This window comes from Tubulanus polymorphus, chromosome 6 (assembly GCF_964204645.1).
Source record: "Tubulanus polymorphus chromosome 6, tnTubPoly1.2, whole genome shotgun sequence".
Classification (NCBI taxonomy): Eukaryota; Metazoa; Nemertea; class Palaeonemertea; order Tubulaniformes; family Tubulanidae; genus Tubulanus; species Tubulanus polymorphus.
Window position 1 is genome coordinate 3,484,199 of NC_134030.1, and position 18,406 is coordinate 3,502,604.

The 18,406-nt window shown below is 38.0% G+C and overlaps 1 protein-coding gene across 6 annotated transcripts in view; it reads right to left on the reverse strand.

The window, feature by feature from the left end:
- Positions 1-3,362: 3,362 nt before the first annotated feature.
- Positions 3,363-18,406, reverse strand: part of LOC141906829 (DNA-directed RNA polymerases I, II, and III subunit RPABC3-like) — a 38,921-nt gene continuing 23,877 nt past the window's right edge. For 3 of the 6 annotated variants that reach the window (XM_074796247.1, XM_074796251.1, XM_074796249.1), the window contains exons 2-4: positions 12,394-12,477; positions 8,924-9,095; positions 3,363-5,115 (exon numbers count right to left, since the gene is read on the reverse strand). In XM_074796247.1, coding sequence (XP_074652348.1) covers positions 4,998-5,115; positions 8,924-9,095; positions 12,394-12,477 — 374 coding nt within the window. In that variant the 3' untranslated portion in view covers positions 3,363-4,997. Of the gene's footprint in view, positions 5,116-8,923; positions 9,096-9,298; positions 9,527-12,393; positions 12,478-12,728; positions 12,748-13,435; positions 13,808-18,406 lie in introns of those variants that run through there. The other 3 variants (XM_074796248.1, XM_074796250.1, XM_074796246.1) reach the window with 3 other exon arrangements.

Below are 18,406 nucleotides of genomic sequence, written 5' to 3' on the forward strand. Positions count from 1 at the left end.
TTGCCAGACGTGCTCAGAATTAGAAATATTAAGGTAAACACCAATATGATATGCATGTACTTAGTGAAACTATTTTAGTCGTATCGATAAGGTATTGTTTGCCTCGTCCCGGTTTGCTACTTAAAAATGATTATTCATATCGTAGCAATTTATGCATTTTTGACTTATCGGAGTTTTACATTGAACACATTGTGCTCCTGTTGTAATGGAGTTTAATATACGGCTAGAGAAAATTAGTTCCAGAAAACTTTTTGTGGAAGTTCCACTTATTTAGCGCGTTATAAGGGTGACTGAGTGTGCTTAATTCTAGAAAGAATATATACTGCCCCCATGAATCCCTATGCCATCATCATCTTTTCACCTACTGATTTGTTATGGGAGTGCTTATCACATATGCATACAGCACCGTAAGTCTTTGGTTTCATGTAGACAGATAGTCATTGAAATATTTGTGTACAAGATAGGAGTGAGTATGATAGCTTTCGCGAGCTAGGGCCATATACAATTTTGCTTACACGCTTAATGAAGCTCCCTGATAATATGGTTCAAGAACCAAAACTAGATGTACTGAAGTTAATTAATGATAATGATGTCATATGGGAAATGTGGTGTGTACGCTTGCTGACTCGTCTAGGTTATACTTGCTTGCCTTGTACATGGTACATGTATAAAAGGTCAAACTATCATGGGCTTCAGCAAAAGACAATCATTAACATGAATAGATACGCGGTAGGTGGAAAGTCTGTATCGAAAAAGGTAGAAATTTAAAAAGCCTCGAGGCAATCATCAACTTTGTAAGACGATATTTCCCTGTTGAACTTGTTTCAGCTATGTTTTTGTACACTTAATGTAAATTACTTAAAATGTATTTGTCAGTCATCTTAGGTGAAGTTTCTTAAGCCGAGTCTACTCCAAACAATGTCGACTACAATCATTGTTCTGTCTAAAAAAAAAGAAAAACTACTGTGGGATTATGTAAGGATTACAGCTACAGTAGACTCTTCCTAACTCGGTCCCAGTGTCGAATGGGTAAACCATTAAAACCACTGAATTTTATCAGAAAATCAATTTCCCCATATCTCGGTTCGGTTACAGTCCCTACACTACCGAGTAATGCACAGTCTACTCTACGTCACAGATGGTGACGAGCAAATGCCATTCAGATTTCTGCAAATGTTTTCCGCACATGCCCGATTGCATGGTAAATGTTATACATTTAGTACACTGGAGATGAATGCGATGTTTACAGCAGTTATAGGAATTCCAATTCAGGGTTAACATTTCGTGTTGTTCTTTCCTAATTTGTCGGAACGTATGTTAAAAGATTGTTCGATGTTGAAATGATGGATGATGTTAAAACACCTGCTCATTAGATTTATAAGTGAAAATCAATCTCAATCACCGGATCACAGAAGGGTGCTTTCTATGTACGTGTTTGATTTCAATGTAGCCTACTATGATTAGTTCATTTGAATTGACATTCATAGATTCGTTTTTGTAGTTCAGCAGTAGTACGTGAAGCTCTCTATAATAGTGTCATTTTGCGATCTCTCTCTCTCTCTCTTTTGTCAGTTTTCGGCTTCGTTCAAAACATTTAATTAATCGGTTTCATTATGTATCTATTGCTCTGATGTTCTCAGTTTATTTTTGTATAAAGTTGTCTTATGTGTTGATGAATTAATGTAAATTTACCGTAGGGTAAAATATACGAAAGAAAGGTCACCTATAATTATTTAATATGAAATATACAGTAATATGGAAGCATGTCATTTTCAGCAATCATTGTGAATAAACCAATTTTACTTCAGAAAACATAATAGCGTTTTATTCATTATCAAGACTGGATTTGTATCGGGCTGTTTATCATACTCCTGAGTCAGAGATAATAGACTCATTTTGCGATCAATGGAACCATATTGGGGACCGGTATAGTGAACCAAACAACACGAGATCGCGTTCTTTTTACCTGGTAGATGGCGCACGCGTGTAAGACTTAACACGCATGATTCGCTCAACTAGAGCGTGAAAACAGTTCGTGTGGTTTGAAGATAGTTTGAATGAACCGGAACCGAATTTCCCAATTATGTACTTGAAGCTCTATCTATAAGTTTGGTTTTGAACCTGGGACGCAGGGTGTTTATCATCCTAAAACTCAGCATCAGAATCAGAAACAATTAGTTACGAATGATAGACTTGTTTTTAAGTAGTAAAATCCCAACATACAGAAAAGAAAAAGATTCAGTCGTCCAAGAATCAAACCACCAGACCGGGTTTGAACCTGAGGTGCACCTTTCCATCTTATCGGTATCGGGCCACTCGGAATCGTGGACTGGAACACAAAAGTATCTGCCAGTTTTAACGTGTTATAAGATTCGCGATCAATGAACCGGGATCTAAACATGTAATAGAGTCCACTGGGACGGTTTACTGCACTTTTGATATCTTTCAGTATTTAATAATGTTGAATTCTGTACCTACGAATTATATTGCAGCCTATGGTGGAAATAAATTCATTCATGTTCATTGATGAATTACGATTGTACCACCGACTGGCATGTGGCTAGAATGGCATATCGCTGGTTCATAGCCGTTTGAACGGTTTGCGACAATAGCGCATCACTGAGTTGTTTCAGTTTTTATTCTGATGTTATGAATGTAGCTTTGTTCATAAAGAATCCGCACAGCTGTGGTGTTATATGGTTTGTTATATGAACAGCTGATCAATAGCAACCTCCTGTGCAGTTTGTCAATACGTAGTTGTCAATACATTGAAATCAGCCTCTCCGAACGATCAGCCAAAATCCAACATGTTACAGACAAGCATACGTCTGAGGTGAGGTCCTGAACACAGATGATTGAAGCCCGAACGATCAAATATTGGAAGAATGGTATCACATCATTCCAATTTCTTAATCAATGAATGTGTTTTCCTATTTTTGGAAATTCTTCTGATCTTTCGATCTATTAGGGTGATTTAATAAATGTTACAGGGCTTTTTAACCTCCCCTGATTTCAACCCCTCAGACATACTTCATCGCCATTCTTTCGGCCAGACTTCGAACAATAACGCGTGGTGGATGTGTTGACTGTTCCCAGGCTACTGATTGATACAGGCATATGTACCAAAGTATCGTTGATCCTCTTTGGGGTTTCCTCATCTCCGCACTGCCTCATACGAGGCACTTCCACGTTTAGGGTTTGAACCCAATCGCTGAGACCGGTTCACGACGGGATAAAAGGCGATGGAATGGGACCGAAGGAACTGAACACACAATAGAACAGTGTGTTTGTCAATGAACTCGTGTCACAAACAATAAATACTGCAGCCGGAGAAAACACGAACACATGATGCATAAATCGGCTATAAAAATTATTTCTTTATTTTATAAAAATCAATCCATAGATTTTTTCTCACTTGGCAGTGAATGAGCAGAAATCGTATGATAAAATGCATTCTCAAAATGACACGCACACACACCATACATAGATATATATATATATACTGAAATATTAACCATTCTAACCGGTTTACATGAATTTATAATCCGTTTTTAACTAGTGGTCATTCGTTGGTCAAATTACTGAACGAATGAACTGACCTTCATACTACTGACCAGGTTGAGCAGGTTCATTAAGTTAATTCAAAGGTCATTTGAAATAAAAGACTGAAACTCATGTGACAAGTCTGGTCATAGTCTGTTCTGAAAGGGTTGTCCTCTCGACCGAGAACCCAGTTCCACAATTGTTAGATTTTGTCTGATTTTATGAATCTAATTTGTTCCAGCCGAGTTCAGTGTTAATCTAGGACGAGGATGAAACTGAGTTGTCGATACCGAGGAGGAGAATTCATGATTTAACTTTATCTGCTCGACCAAACGTTAATCAAGAAACCGCTTCAGACACATACGTCATCGGATGAACAGTGATTGCTATATATTGAATATTGATCAAATCTAAATCAAACATCGGAGTCTGTAATACACTAACACCATCACTATATAGACTGACATACACACAAGATCTCTGCTTTCTTTTTATTTAACACCACACATAACACAGCCGTACATAGCAGGGGCAGGGGGGAAGCTGCGCCTAGAAATTTTGGAAAAGTGCCCTTTTTACTTATATTATCGTTATATCCAATAGAAATTCAATGCAGACTGATAAGCATTTTGTTATAGGCCTAAAAGAGTTTCTTAGGGCATTTAAGAAGAATCGTTTCATTATATCGGTTTCTGACTTTGAGGTAAATGCCCTTTTTCAGGTTTCTCCAATCCCCTAACATTCAAATGGTAGGCACGGCCCGGGCATAAGCCACTGAATTGATAAGAATTGATGTTCCAAAAAAAGCAATTGGGAATTCACCCTCACAGTCATTCAAACCACACCTTTAACTAGATACCGTAGGTTTATACCCAGCGGGTTCTTAAACTAAATCACTGATTTCAGTACAATATTTCTGACAGACATAATTTTAGTTGACAACATTTTTGTGACACGGACATCCATCTCGCCGTAGTCAAAATTGTACATGTAAATATTTGCAGAGCATTTAATGCACAGAAAAGGTTGGCAGCGTAAAGTACTCTTTATTAGTCGCTAAACCTCGCTTTTTAGTAGCATTTCAACACACTTCAGTTTTAATTAATGACAAACCTGACCAGACAGACACAATACATGACTCTCTCTCTCTCTCATACGGGATGAGAGTACGGCTAGATTAATTAGAACATCCATATATACATACAAACACACACGATAAATGACAATGATTTCAAGTATAAATCGATAGCATCAAAATATCTGATCAGTTGACAACAGATGAGATACATTTTCTTCCACACGTAACATTCAGATAATCGTCCATTCTTCACTGGGGTCTACCGTTGCAGGACAGGTATACACGACGACATACACTCATCTACGTACGCGGTACATACACTCCGACGACATACACTCATCCACGTACACAGTACATACACTCCGACGACATACACTCAAAACGCCAATTTCTTCATCAATAAATACACGTGCGTGTCGATCTGAAAGCCGTGTAAGTTATTCGCGTCGCCTTGTAATCTCATCAATAACCCACCATACGACACATAGGCAGACCTGAAAAATATAACCATATACCGACATTAGACTGAATTCATTCAATTCATTTTCAAGATGCTGGAATTCATAATGTTTATCTAAATCCAGTGTTGAATAATGCGCTGAGCACCAGCTCAACAGTTATGGTTAAATCTGACTGCGGAGCTCTGTAAACCACAACTGCGGAAAAAATTCCTATCTTTTTTTCCAAATACACACAGCATGTTAATATTAGTATATTATGTAATAACAGTACAAAGAACACAAGTAGTCACAATTGAATCGTCGTTTCGCAAAATTTCATCCGACAAATAAGATTCTAAAAAGTAATTTAACCTGCAAGAGTGAACATCAAAATAATTGAATCAAGAAGTTGAAATTCATTGTTATATATTTGAGGAAAGTTGTACCTCAAAGAATGAGGCAGAGCGACAGGCATGGCCCGTGTCAAATATAAAGAGAACGTGGTTGATTTGGTTCTGTGGTTGGAGACTGTGGTAGCCATCGTTGTTGTAAGATTTGGTCAGTGTTGCCGCTGGACCCAGTGGTTGAGTGTGTTTCACTGTCCCTGGGCAGGGCAGTCAGTGGCTGTTTTAGAGCCAACTTCAGACAACCAGCTAACCACACTGCCAACGCACAGTGAACATAGTCAGTTCTATCCGGTTTATTTTGGTTTTCTGTAATTGTTTGATGTATTGTAGCCACTAAAAACTAAATCTTTCGATAAATTGAACATTTTTGCAGCGGCGAAAATGGATGAAATGAAGTCATTACGAGTCGTATGACGATTCAGTAAACCTGTCTCAACACTCAAATACCAGCGATTTATGATATCAATGTTACAAAAATCAGCTTAAACCAGCATTCGCATCATCTATCTAGAAATAATCTACGGTTCATCGCATGAAGAAGTATCTAATCCCGATGAAATCATATCATTAAAAACCGACCGTCATACGCCGATATATATAGCGAGCTTCACATTTCTATATACTCGCTTGTATAATTTCTATACTCGAATAATCGCTTACAAGATTGAGATCTCGAAAAATCAATTATCAATAATAATCAATGTTGCCACATGAATTCCCTGCCGTAATAAGTCATCATCTTTTGAGATCACGCGGATAGAAGAAGTGCTTTCCATATAGACAGATCTATAGATATCCGAAGCAGAAATCGATAATTCGAAATCTTTCTTACATAGGTCAAGAGGTAGGTCTCTAGTACTGTTCGCTAGCAGTACTGTGCCCTATGGAATTTGCCCACTGTGAATATATTTACCTATGGCGCATAATATGATTCAACACGTTCTATTGTACACATAAAACTGAATGATAATTACGTGCGTTATATATATATATATATGCATATGATCTATATAATGTGTTAAGGCTTGCGCACACCTATTGCCAGCTAGAACCGCGTGACAAAAATGACAAAAAAGTCAGCGCTAGACAATACTGAAATTGATCGATCAATTGAGCATACCCCGAATGATAACCTTATCCAGAACTAACTGGCAAATAGAATAAAGGGCATTTTTTCCATTCGAATTTCCGATGAACGTGAAAAAGAATTCGGGAAATCAATTTCGGACAAATACGCCTAAAACTGAAAGAGCATTGGATCCGATTGTTAATAATGGATATTATTGTTGAAAGGCACGTTCGTGACGACGCGAAGTAAAATATCTGGTCGATTCCTCGTTCATCAATTCATATACAGCTAGTCTACGCTCGAATACGAAAAATTCATGAATTCACCGGCGAATTTCAATCATTTCTGGTGACATTCGTCGAATCTGCACCGCAATAAAGGCTAGTGGCTAATTCTAAAACCTATCCTAGATTTAAGTTCTGTTTTAGCGCAGTGTCAAACGTAATACGGTCTTTTCAAAATATTGGCAGCTGTTTCAAACCACCCCCCTACATGACACCGGTTATAATTCCTGGTAGCAGTTATTCAATCGTTCTAGGAATGAGCACTAAACAGCATTTTATTACTGATTTACAACTTATATACATATATATATATATACATATTACTTTTTCGCGTTTACAAAACCTAACAAAAGGAATGTTGAAACGTTGTAATTGAATTTTTGCCCGAGCATCCATCAGGTTGTATCTCGTGTTCAGCTTGCGGCCGGGCCATCTAGGGGTTACATACCAGATAATGCATTTACACTGGATAAACAACTGTAAAATGCACCATCGGTACGAGCCCCCAGAGGCATTCTCAAACAATTGTCAATACATACGCGATACACGATATAACTGCTAGTTTTTCAGGCTCACAGCTTCGGTCCATTCGTCCGTGTATATAGATGTTTAATGTTTTTATTGTCGATTGGCAACCGCGTCTGAGTTGATGAATAGCCAGCCGCGTTAAAAATACGGATGACTCTACAGCGCGATCACGTGAATGAGATCAAAATACGTTAAATAATCGATAATAACGATAGGATTGCGTACGTCTTTTCATGAACTTCAGTACTGATTTTCCTGGAACCGGCGAACATATCGATAAAATAAACCCGGCGGCATTACGACGATAAACTGAACTTTAACCCGCGTTCAAACAGTCAACAAAATGCCACGTATTAAAAAATATATCTTATACATGTAAACCATAGAATCCTCGGCGTCACAGACAGGAATAGTCGATACATTTTCTATAAGACCCCCACCAGAATGTGCATTTTCATCTATATACTTCAGTGGAAATGCTACATCTGATAAGAGGCTGCTAGAACAAAACTTTCATTTCGTTTCTTGTGAGATTTCGGTCGCCGGTGCGTTATAACCGCAAGCGAACCCCCACCAGATAGTGCATTTGCAACCGTTCGAAACAAGAGTGAAAATGCTCCACTGATAGGTACACGCCATCGGTATTTCAGTCATTGTTTGCGACGAGTAACGAAGGTAGTGATTTCCAATAATACCCCCCACCAGATAATGCATTTACAAAATCATCATATTCCGTGTAAATGTCATTACTGATAGGTGGCAGCACCGGTATACATTCATCCTATCTTCGGCGCGAGTTCCTACGGGAAGAATAAATTATGCGCGACAGTCAATCTAGCCGTCCACCCCCACCAGATAATGCATTTACAAGCGATTGATGTGTTGGTGTAAAGGCACTACCCAGCAGGTCGGACAACTAGCATCTCTTAAAAATAATAACTCGTTACGCGGCGTATAGATGGCGTATCGGTAGAGTCCCCCACCAGATAATGCATTTACATGCGTGTCGTAGATAAGTTAATGTAAATAACATTACTGATAGGGAACCACGCCGATTCATTCATTCATTCTACTGATAATACCTGAAATATACATCATCATCATAATCCGCTGTTCGGGAAGAAAGTCCTGTCTTAGAAAGAGATACCACCAGCTGTGTTCACAAGACTTTAGAACTGCGAACCAGCAATGGTACTCTAACCAAAATCAAGCATCCTCGATGAAATTAAGTTCCCCGAGAAGGCTTTTATGTAAAGCCATGTGAGCGGTTGTTTGTAGCTGGACACTAAATACTATCATTATCTTGTGGTAGAATATCAAATGATCTATAAAGCCACAACTGAATCACAACTATATATAACAAAATTCGTCCTTGAAAATTAATATATATTTCCGGTACTATACCCTACTGTACATTAGTTTATTTCATACAGTAAACATGATGAAGCTGAAGTGACTCAATCGTACTGTAATAGATATAGTAATTTTCAAGGATGAATTTTGTTTTATTTGTAATTCTGTTGCGGCTTCGTAAATACTATCATCATCATTATTATCATAATTCAACAACTTACAGTCGAGAATCGCCTGCTCCTTCGTCTCCTTCGATACGGTAAACCTTCCCGTACATGGCGTACTCGAAGCTATCAGCTCGCGACGGTCCGGTATCGGTCGAGTCGTAGTCGCCGTCGTCCGGTTTACCGTCTTCCTTCAACGTCGTACATATTACCATACGGAATTTATCACCTGCGAATAAAAGAAAGTTGCGGAGAAAAAGGTTACTCACGGTCGAAAACAGTTAAATCCTCAAAATAAACTTCATTCCAACTAAAATCCTGACAAAATTATTCGCTATCGCGCCCCAGTTCTCAGATACGTCGCCACGTCTAACAGTTTTAAAACACCTGTTGTCGTTCTATGACTGACTACTGCTCCAGACAGATATTTACATTTTATATATAAGCGCCAGAAATTCCCAAAAACTACGACGACGACGAAAATGACGCCATAAACCATAAACCCGAGCGAAGTTTTCCTCGAAGCTACGCGTACCATCACCTCGCGGCTTTTGTTCGGAACATTTCCTGGTGCGTTGTTTCCAGCGTATTCAACGCCCTCATGTACTGAAATACACGACCAGCTCCGCGAACCCTCATACATACCGAAGCCGGTATTTCATAGAAATATTTACCGATATCAATTGTCAACAATTCGAATGACGAAATACCGGCGGTGCGCTGAAATTCTACTTCCAGAAGTCGACCGTTTAAACCACGTAAAATCGAAACATTTTTCTACCGATATTAAGTTCCGTCTCGATAATGACAATTATATGCGAATTAAATGCCATAAAACCCTTACTCTCGACTAAGCCCATCAGCAGCTGGGCCTCGTACCGCCCCGCTACATATTACGTCGAGCCGTTATCATACATTTACACATACAGCGAGATAATATAAGTCATAGCTGGTAATAATATACAACAAGTATGAATGACTATTCCGCTGACGCCATCCATCGTCGTATTCACAATATAATGAATAATTCAATTACAACCAGTGTTCTTACAATATCTAATAATCATTCGTTCATATATTTCGATTTATACAAATATATATATATATAAATACATACATCATATTCACCGATAACTGACCTGATAATATAACGCTACCTAAACATCAGCTCAATATTCACATCCAATTACGAAAACTTAAAGCTATCATTTTTTCGAATATTCTCGATTATGAAAGCGACTCGTGTGATCTAAGATATCCCGTGACTTGACTACGACTGCTACTATTACGCGAGTGTCGGCCGGTTGGTCGGTCGATGTGTCACTGCTGGAATGTCTCATCGGGTTATCTGTTTTTCCCACCACACACCGCACAGACAAGACCGTACTTGTTCGGCGGCTTAATTTCGCTCACTGTTTTCACTATATATAGGCAATGACATATATACTTGTTTACAAGCATTACAGCTATATACGCAGCAGTATTCTGATGTGCGTAACTACGCTGCAAGTATTCCCTACAGTGCTACTTTGTCTTGGGTATATTTCTAAAATATCTTAAGAATGAAAATCTTCTTTTCCAAAATACGCCATACACCGAACAATAGTTGCAAATTTCTGAAGTTTTGACGACAATAAACCGTCATAAGTTGATGCTGCAATCCGTAAATAATCAGGCACTTGCACCTAGTTTTTATACGCGAACTCGATGAACTAAAATCTTACAAAAATGTTAACGATCCTTTCCCAATTTTAGAGTTATGAAGAAAGTTAATCATTTTCAGAATTCACGTCCTTCTGAACGTTAGAATTTTCACAAAAATCTTTTAAGAATGGTCGGAAGATAACAGTGACTAGTATAAGTGTACATGTACTACACTTGCCTTCCTACCTAACATTTAGTATACCAGGGGTAAATATATATAAATACTGAGTCTGAGCAATACAGCGCAGAGAGAGAGAGAGAGAGAGAGAAAGAGAGAGTGAGAATATGTGAAATATCTTCTAAGGCGAAGAGGAAAAAATAGCCAGGTGAAGAAGCAGTCTGCCATCCTTCCTCCTCGTGCTCCTCTCTATACTGTTGAGTAAGTCAGCGGCGGCATCGCTATCAATTCAGATTAAACGCAAACTGATACGCACCGGCATCTTCTTCAACAAGTATGTAGGGAGGTTACCTACCCGATGAGTACTTCTTTACCGGGTTCCCACGCCTACACCTGCCGATACCGAATCACTAAATTCACTAATTCGAGTTGCTAAAGTTATGAGTTCATTTTCACTGGAAAACGTTTAAGCAAACGTGAACATAATTTGAACTAAAACTGAAACTACTGTATTCAAATTACTCGATTCGGTAGGAATTTCCTAACGATATTCTAACAGAGCTGAAAAGTGCCGAAGATGTGAAGATAAAATATCGTCAGTTAATTTGATCTGATCGGTGATTTTAAGAGTAGCGCGGCGCGGAGTGCGCGGAGAGGAAAATATTAATCGATGAAATCGCGTTGATTCGGCTTCACGCACGTTATATTATTGATCATTGATCGTCATAAACCAATCGACTGATAACAAAATATCGATTACTGGTGAGCAGTTGATCGATGGTTTATACCATCGTTAAATATCAACTAAAACCTAACATCAAATACGCACAGCTAAGCCCAGTTTTACGAAATATTCGAACTGAAATTTACAATTAAATTGGCCAACAATTCAAACTTAATGGTTTTAAACTTGTTCATGAAGCTGGATCCACACTACCTGATATCTGTAATTGAAGTAAGTTTTCACCAAAAGTGACATCAAAAATAGAAGTTTAATCGAATATGAACTAGAAAAATGTATTATCTTTTATCAAAGAACAGATGATAATAGATGACTTTAAAGCTGTAAATCTTATCTGAAACTATTAATTCCAAGAAGTCAGTCGAGGTTATGAGGACAAAGAAAGGGCGTCGCAGGCATCACTGATTTCTATATTCATATTATCAAAATTATATTCCCATAGTAACTGCTAGTTCAAATTTATGAGCCACCTCGACCAGTTGACCGCCGGTCAATTCATAATGGTTGCCCGTGCATAGCGTTGACCTGTGTCCGCGCAAATAACGTGGAAAAATGTTTAAATAGGTTTAGACAAAACTGCCATCAAATAATGTAAGCTATGCAAATTATATATCTTGTTTAAGTGCCTGGTGATTGTAGTAGTAAGAGATGCCTCATCTAAACGGATTCATACTAAAAACCCAGTTCAGTTCAATGAATACCGACTAATTATGCTAATTATTTATCGAGGGTTCGTGGAGAAAAATATTTGAATGCTATTGAGAGCGTTAATATAGTGTGTATACGAAAATCAATACTAATTGCTAATTACTTATGTTTCAATGCACTGAGCATCGACTATTATCGATTTGTCTGAAACGAGGAATTCCTGACCGTGCATTCCCATAGATTTCTTTGCCGTGTAGCTGCTTAACGAAGTTGAAAGGATAGATGGCTTCAGCCAGATTCAGCCTGTTCACTTACCTAATTCCATAGGATACGCTTGACTGTTGATGTCGAGAATGAGATCCATTTTGAAGGATTCGCTCTCGCAATGAAGTCGCGACACTGAAAAGACAAAAGCGAAAAAGAACGTTTTAGAAATTTTTGCGATTTCATTTTTTTCAACCGACGATAAAACTTTGCGTCGGTCGATCGAGGTAATCTCCGAGATGGAATTTGATTCCAAAAATTCTTGCCAATGATTAGATAAGTTACCCAGGAAGAACGATCAGATCGATATATATATATATATATAAATATATATCGATCTAATACGCTCTGAATGAAGATATTGATAACGAAGTATCTAGGCTCACAGTAATAAACAGGGGGAAAGCGAGTGAATTCAAGTGTTTGCCGTTCTTAAAGTTCAAGTGTTCACTCTTCATTCGCACACGCAATGGAAATTTGGTGACAATGGAATCAACGGAGAATTTGACGCGACCACAAAATACCAGATCTCGCCCACTCATGGATCGAAGCTTATGAAAGTCGCATTAATTCAACATTCGGTTGAATTTTACTTCATGAGTTTATATAGTTCAATTTTGATATTTCAATCTTCAGTCAAATTCTATTGGAAAATCTTGTTTTTTGAAAGATATATTTTTCATTTTTTTCAATATTCTTCACTTTTAATTCTTAATGTAAATTTTTCATTTCCACATCTTACTTTGTAAATATTTCATCCGATGATTTAAAGAATAAAGTCTTGTATTTTTCTAACTAAGTATTTACACTTTTAGTTATCGTTTAGTATTTTAGCTTAATAAAACTCACTGTTCACTCAACTATTTAATTCAATCAAAAATGAAATACTGAAATAAGTCTTTAAAAAACTTTTAAAATGTGCATTTCTAGTAAAAATTACTCATATAATCTATACCTGATCCAAACTAGAGATCAATAATTGTGTTATTAAGGTTTTGGAATCTAAATGAGAAAAAATTTTGCGATCTCGAAATTTGAGATTTTCACCAACTACTAAAACTGATATAATCACTATTCGACTTTCAATATTTACCTCATTATGAAACTTTAAAATTCCGTCCAGAACAATTTCAAAACGTCTCTAAGCGTCGCGTTCATTCTAGCCAGAAAACGTCATGACGCCATTTTAACCTCTTCGACAATCGAAAAATATCGAGCTTCGAGTTAGCTTCGAAATATTCCGTGGTATATAAATAAGTCCTCGGCGAAACAGTCTTCAACATCGTCGCGATAGTCGTGTGACTTAGAGAAATATCGATGATCGAGGTTGTAAGCTGTAGATGTTTCCGGAATGATTACTGCGCAGTGTACTGATGACACAACCAGCTAACCTAACCACTAATATATGATATGGCAACTCAGGCTCGGGCAGGTCGCCGCTATAGATAGCTACTGGCCTGGAGAACGAGACCAAATTCAACATGTCACAGATTATTGTATCTAACAAACATTCAACGGCTGCCAATATCAACGTGCAGGATCGGGCCGAATGCATAACAACGGGCATGTCGACAATACGCGCACAATCGGAATACGCGCCCGGTCCTGCTGCCCGTGCGTCCGTGTGCCAGCGCGGGACCTCTTAATCTACCGGAATTCAATGCATGCCTCGTTAAAAGCTTTTGTATATGCTCTCTCTACACTGTGCACATATACTAAACTCTATAAAAGCCTTGCATATTAAAAAGGCGTTCTTGAGCTTGTGCTCTCAGAGAGTCCCAGAAACAAAGACTAGTAATTATTCGATCTCATTAGCGAGCAATTAATTACAACTCGACTTAATTACAGGCACTGACGAAATATACTTAAAATTAAACCTAATTTTTTCTAAATTTCATCTAATTCATAGGTATAGATTTTTATTTAAATTTCCTGTAATTCTAGGTTTTCGGTTACTATTAGATTTTCATGTAGTATTGAAAAAAGCTTCAACTTGAAAGAAAAACTCACAGTCACAGATGAAGGCCGTACAATTAACAATACACGCCATAAGTGCATAAATGAATATTTCTTATAAGACGTTTTTAACATTGTCTAACTTAACATTGAACTCATTGGTGAAATACAGATTGATAGATTATATTACCTATTATATGCAAATTTAAAAGATCAAAAACGATATTTATTTATCAAGAATTAGAATTGAAATTTAGAAGACACAGTGTTTCGGACTTTTTCTAGTGACCATCATCAGATTAGAGTTAAAATCAAGGTGCAGGGTAAGAAAAAGGTAAATTCAATTCTCAGAACCAATACTTGTTGAATTGTTGATGTAATTGTTCCGTTGCCACTGTACGTGGTACGTGGTTTAACTACCTATCCAGTAAGATAGAAACCTGGAATATCTGTTCACACAAGGGTTACAATATTCCGGCGCATAGATGCTTAACTCAAGATATTTATGAACTGTCACAACCACTTATAATATGCATATAAATGCATAAGCATTACTGCGAAGGACATTATATATCAATACTCTTGACATTTTCAGGGGAGTAAATTTAGATTTATTCTCTGGGAGTCGTTGCTGTTCACAATGACGGGTGTCGCTTTTGTAATAAAACTGGGGTGACTTTAGTAAAGAATCTACAGATAATATCCCGAAATGATCGCGCCCACATAGTCGCTATAGCATTGAACGTGTCATTTGACGATAATGCAGTGAACGTATGCCCCTCTCTGATTAAACAGGTTTTAAACATGTCTTTGAAACGCGCACCGGGTCTCGTGAATGCTTTAATAGTTTTTTTCAATTCATTTTATGATATCGCGCCCGGTCCGTACAATAACGCTGAAATTCACCGATCCTGAACCTTCGCGTTCTAACAGCGTCACCCCGGGTTACGAGCGCGTACAACAGGGATAGGCCTGCTAACCCAGTCAATGCGCAGATTTTTTTTTGTTCGAGGCAGTTCTTGCCCGTTGAGCGCCGCGTGACGACATACTTCGTTATAAAGAAACTCGTGAACTTCACTTGCTCCGGTTTTTTTCAAAACGAGAAAAACCGGTTTCATCGCCACAAAAGGCGCCGCAAGAATTCGATCTAAAACGTCTTGAAAACGATTCCGAAATTATTCGAAAAACTCGCGGAGATCGATCAATAAACGAAGAGCGTCGACAATAAATTCTCGTTTCTGTCATTTTTCGAATATAAAAGCTCGAAGTATAAAAGTTCGAAACTGGCCCGAGCGAAAATAAACAGACCTTTCTATAAAAATAGAAACACAACTGATTCACAAATACTTTGAACTCTAGCACAAAACGATGATCGCAAGTAAAGAAATAAATCAATGTGGATATAGATTGAAGGCAGTTTTCATTCTATTCATGATTTCTGTGAAGTAAAATATTTTTGTTCTCTCAACTTCTACTCAGTCACTGGTGACACTTTCCCTCATTCACAAATTTACCCGAGTTCTCTCCGATTCTTTCGAGTGAATCTGCTGTAGGTGAATAGAAACATTACTGGGTTTAAGATGTTACAACTCATTCATTTGTCATAGGACCACGTGATTGATTAAGAAGACATGTGGTCAATAGTATATCTAAATTCTATGAGTTTTCCAGGTTTTTAGTAAATCCCCTAAATTTTCATTACGCTTTTCTGACTCCCAGCTGCGAGATTCTCAGTATCAAATCTAAGCTTTCCCCCACAAAATCCCGGTCACAAATACTATGTATATATGTCATCATCATTGTAGTTAAATGTTTGGTTAATGATTCAGTTATTAATAAACCAGTGGATTAAATTCGTCATGTACATCGTACACAAGCGTCGTACATATGAATTATGTACAATATTTGTCGGTTCAATTATGACGTTAATCAAATGTTGAGGTGATCGTTGAGTTGTTAATTACATAACAGTTTGTGATTTAAGTACATAATTAAGTCAAACAGTACTATTGCTCAAATACCCGGTTATTAATATTATCAGCGCTTCGAGGTCCAAATCACAATAGCTCTTGAACGGTACTAGTCCATTCCTGTCACCCAATAGGTCAGGTCAATTTGTGGACTCCGTATTAGATATTATACGATAAAAGTACTGACAAATATATCGCTCGCCTGACAAGATTGTTCTATCGATAAAAATACTTCAATTAATACGCCGTCATTATTGTCTTTTCTAAGTTAAGGATGAGTGAAAACTGAAACACGTCGAATCAAAATACAGGAAATAGGTGAGTAAGGTCAAGCATACAGCCTTCTGTTAACCAAATAAACCCATTGTTCTCAATATCTTAAAATTTATAATTATAATTACGGACTTTCGGATATGACTTAAAAATATTGTATGATGTACACTTTATATTATTACTCCTTTAATCTTCTCTTTTTCAGAACAAAATCCATTTACATCCGCATTCGTTTTTTTTTTTTTTTTTGAAAAGGCAGATCAGCAGTTGAAAGAGTTCTAGCGACGAGCAGCTATTACAACAATAGCCTTGACGAGGAAGAAAAAATAGCTGGCAGTTGATAAACAACGGCAGACAACAAACACAAATAGTTGCACTAATTATAGCTGAACGAACATACTTTAAACCGTGCTGCTACACACAGCTATATCGCAGGTAAGTATAGAATCAGAACCCTGAACATGTAGCAGCAGCAGCAGCAGCAGCAGCAGCAGCAGCAGCAGCAGCAGCAGCAGCAGCAGCAGTTACACCACTCTCTTAACAAATAAGAAAACATTTATATAACCACATAACCCAAAGCTATAGTCAAATTAACCACACAACTCACAGGTGTCGGCGAAATATATTATAATCATTCACTTAATAGCGATACAGTATTCTTTATAAAGCTGGCAATTCTATCAAAATTCAAATATTACAAACTATGATATGAATATCAAGGGTGAAAAATGACAGAAAAGTCTCTTTTAGGCGTAGATTTTCAAAAGTTTTCCGGTTAGGGCCACAGACCGCCGCCATCTATAGCGCTTAAATGGCCAAAGACACCCTTTTCAAATCAAGCATCCATTTCAAATTTCATGTCAACCCAATTCAACAAAAAATCCTAGATCTACTGTTGAATTATAATAGAAACAGGCGTCAATACTGCGGAAATCGAATAACTTATTTCTACAAGATGCCGTGTGAATTGTTTTTGAAGGCACTGAACTCTCCGTTCGACCCACGGATCAGAGGTTTCAAATGATAAAATCAACTCGATGAACAGCAGCAGCGTAGTGATAAAATCAATATCGCCATGCATTATTATTTGAGCTATTGGTTTTGATTGATCATTAGATATGTGTGGTATCCATAGTGCTCAGTATTATTATTACATTAATAAAACAACTTATTGACGGTGTTTGAACTGAACCTAAATTACAGACAAAACATCCTGGTCCTCCCTCCGGGCTAAATAACAGGCATATCGATCACACAGAGCCAATTTGGCCCAGGTTTAACAGGACCAGATCAGGCCCGAGTCAAATTTGGCCCGTGTTTAATCAGACAGTGCTTTCACACATAAATCACTGACTCGTTACTGAGTCACCCATCAAGGGATTCGAACCCACTACGCTAAAGCTGTTCTCCCCTTGACCTCACGAGTCGTTGGAGTCGTTACTAGCCGACCAGAATCCGGTCGTACCAATCACAGCGCTTGTAACAAACCGTCAGTAGACTTCTGTTGGTTTTCCCGTTAAATTGACCAATCAGCGAACGTTTTACCGAACAAGGAAGTATTTCGCAAATCGATATATGACGTCATGCGCAACAGCGCCAGTAATGAAATCACGCTTCGTGAGGCCAGGGGGCTGGTGGAAGCGAGTTCGGGAGTGATACCGGACCCCTGGCAAGCGAGGATGAGGTTGGGCCTATTTTGGTGCGCTTCATTTGGCACCAATGTGAACAGTTGACCCGGGTTTAATCCAACATGGGCCAATTTTTGCCCGGATCAAAATTGATTGCGTGATCGACAAACGTTACTTTATACACCGATATCCCTAGTGAGAATAGTGGCCATGTATGGATGGGAATTAAACACAAGA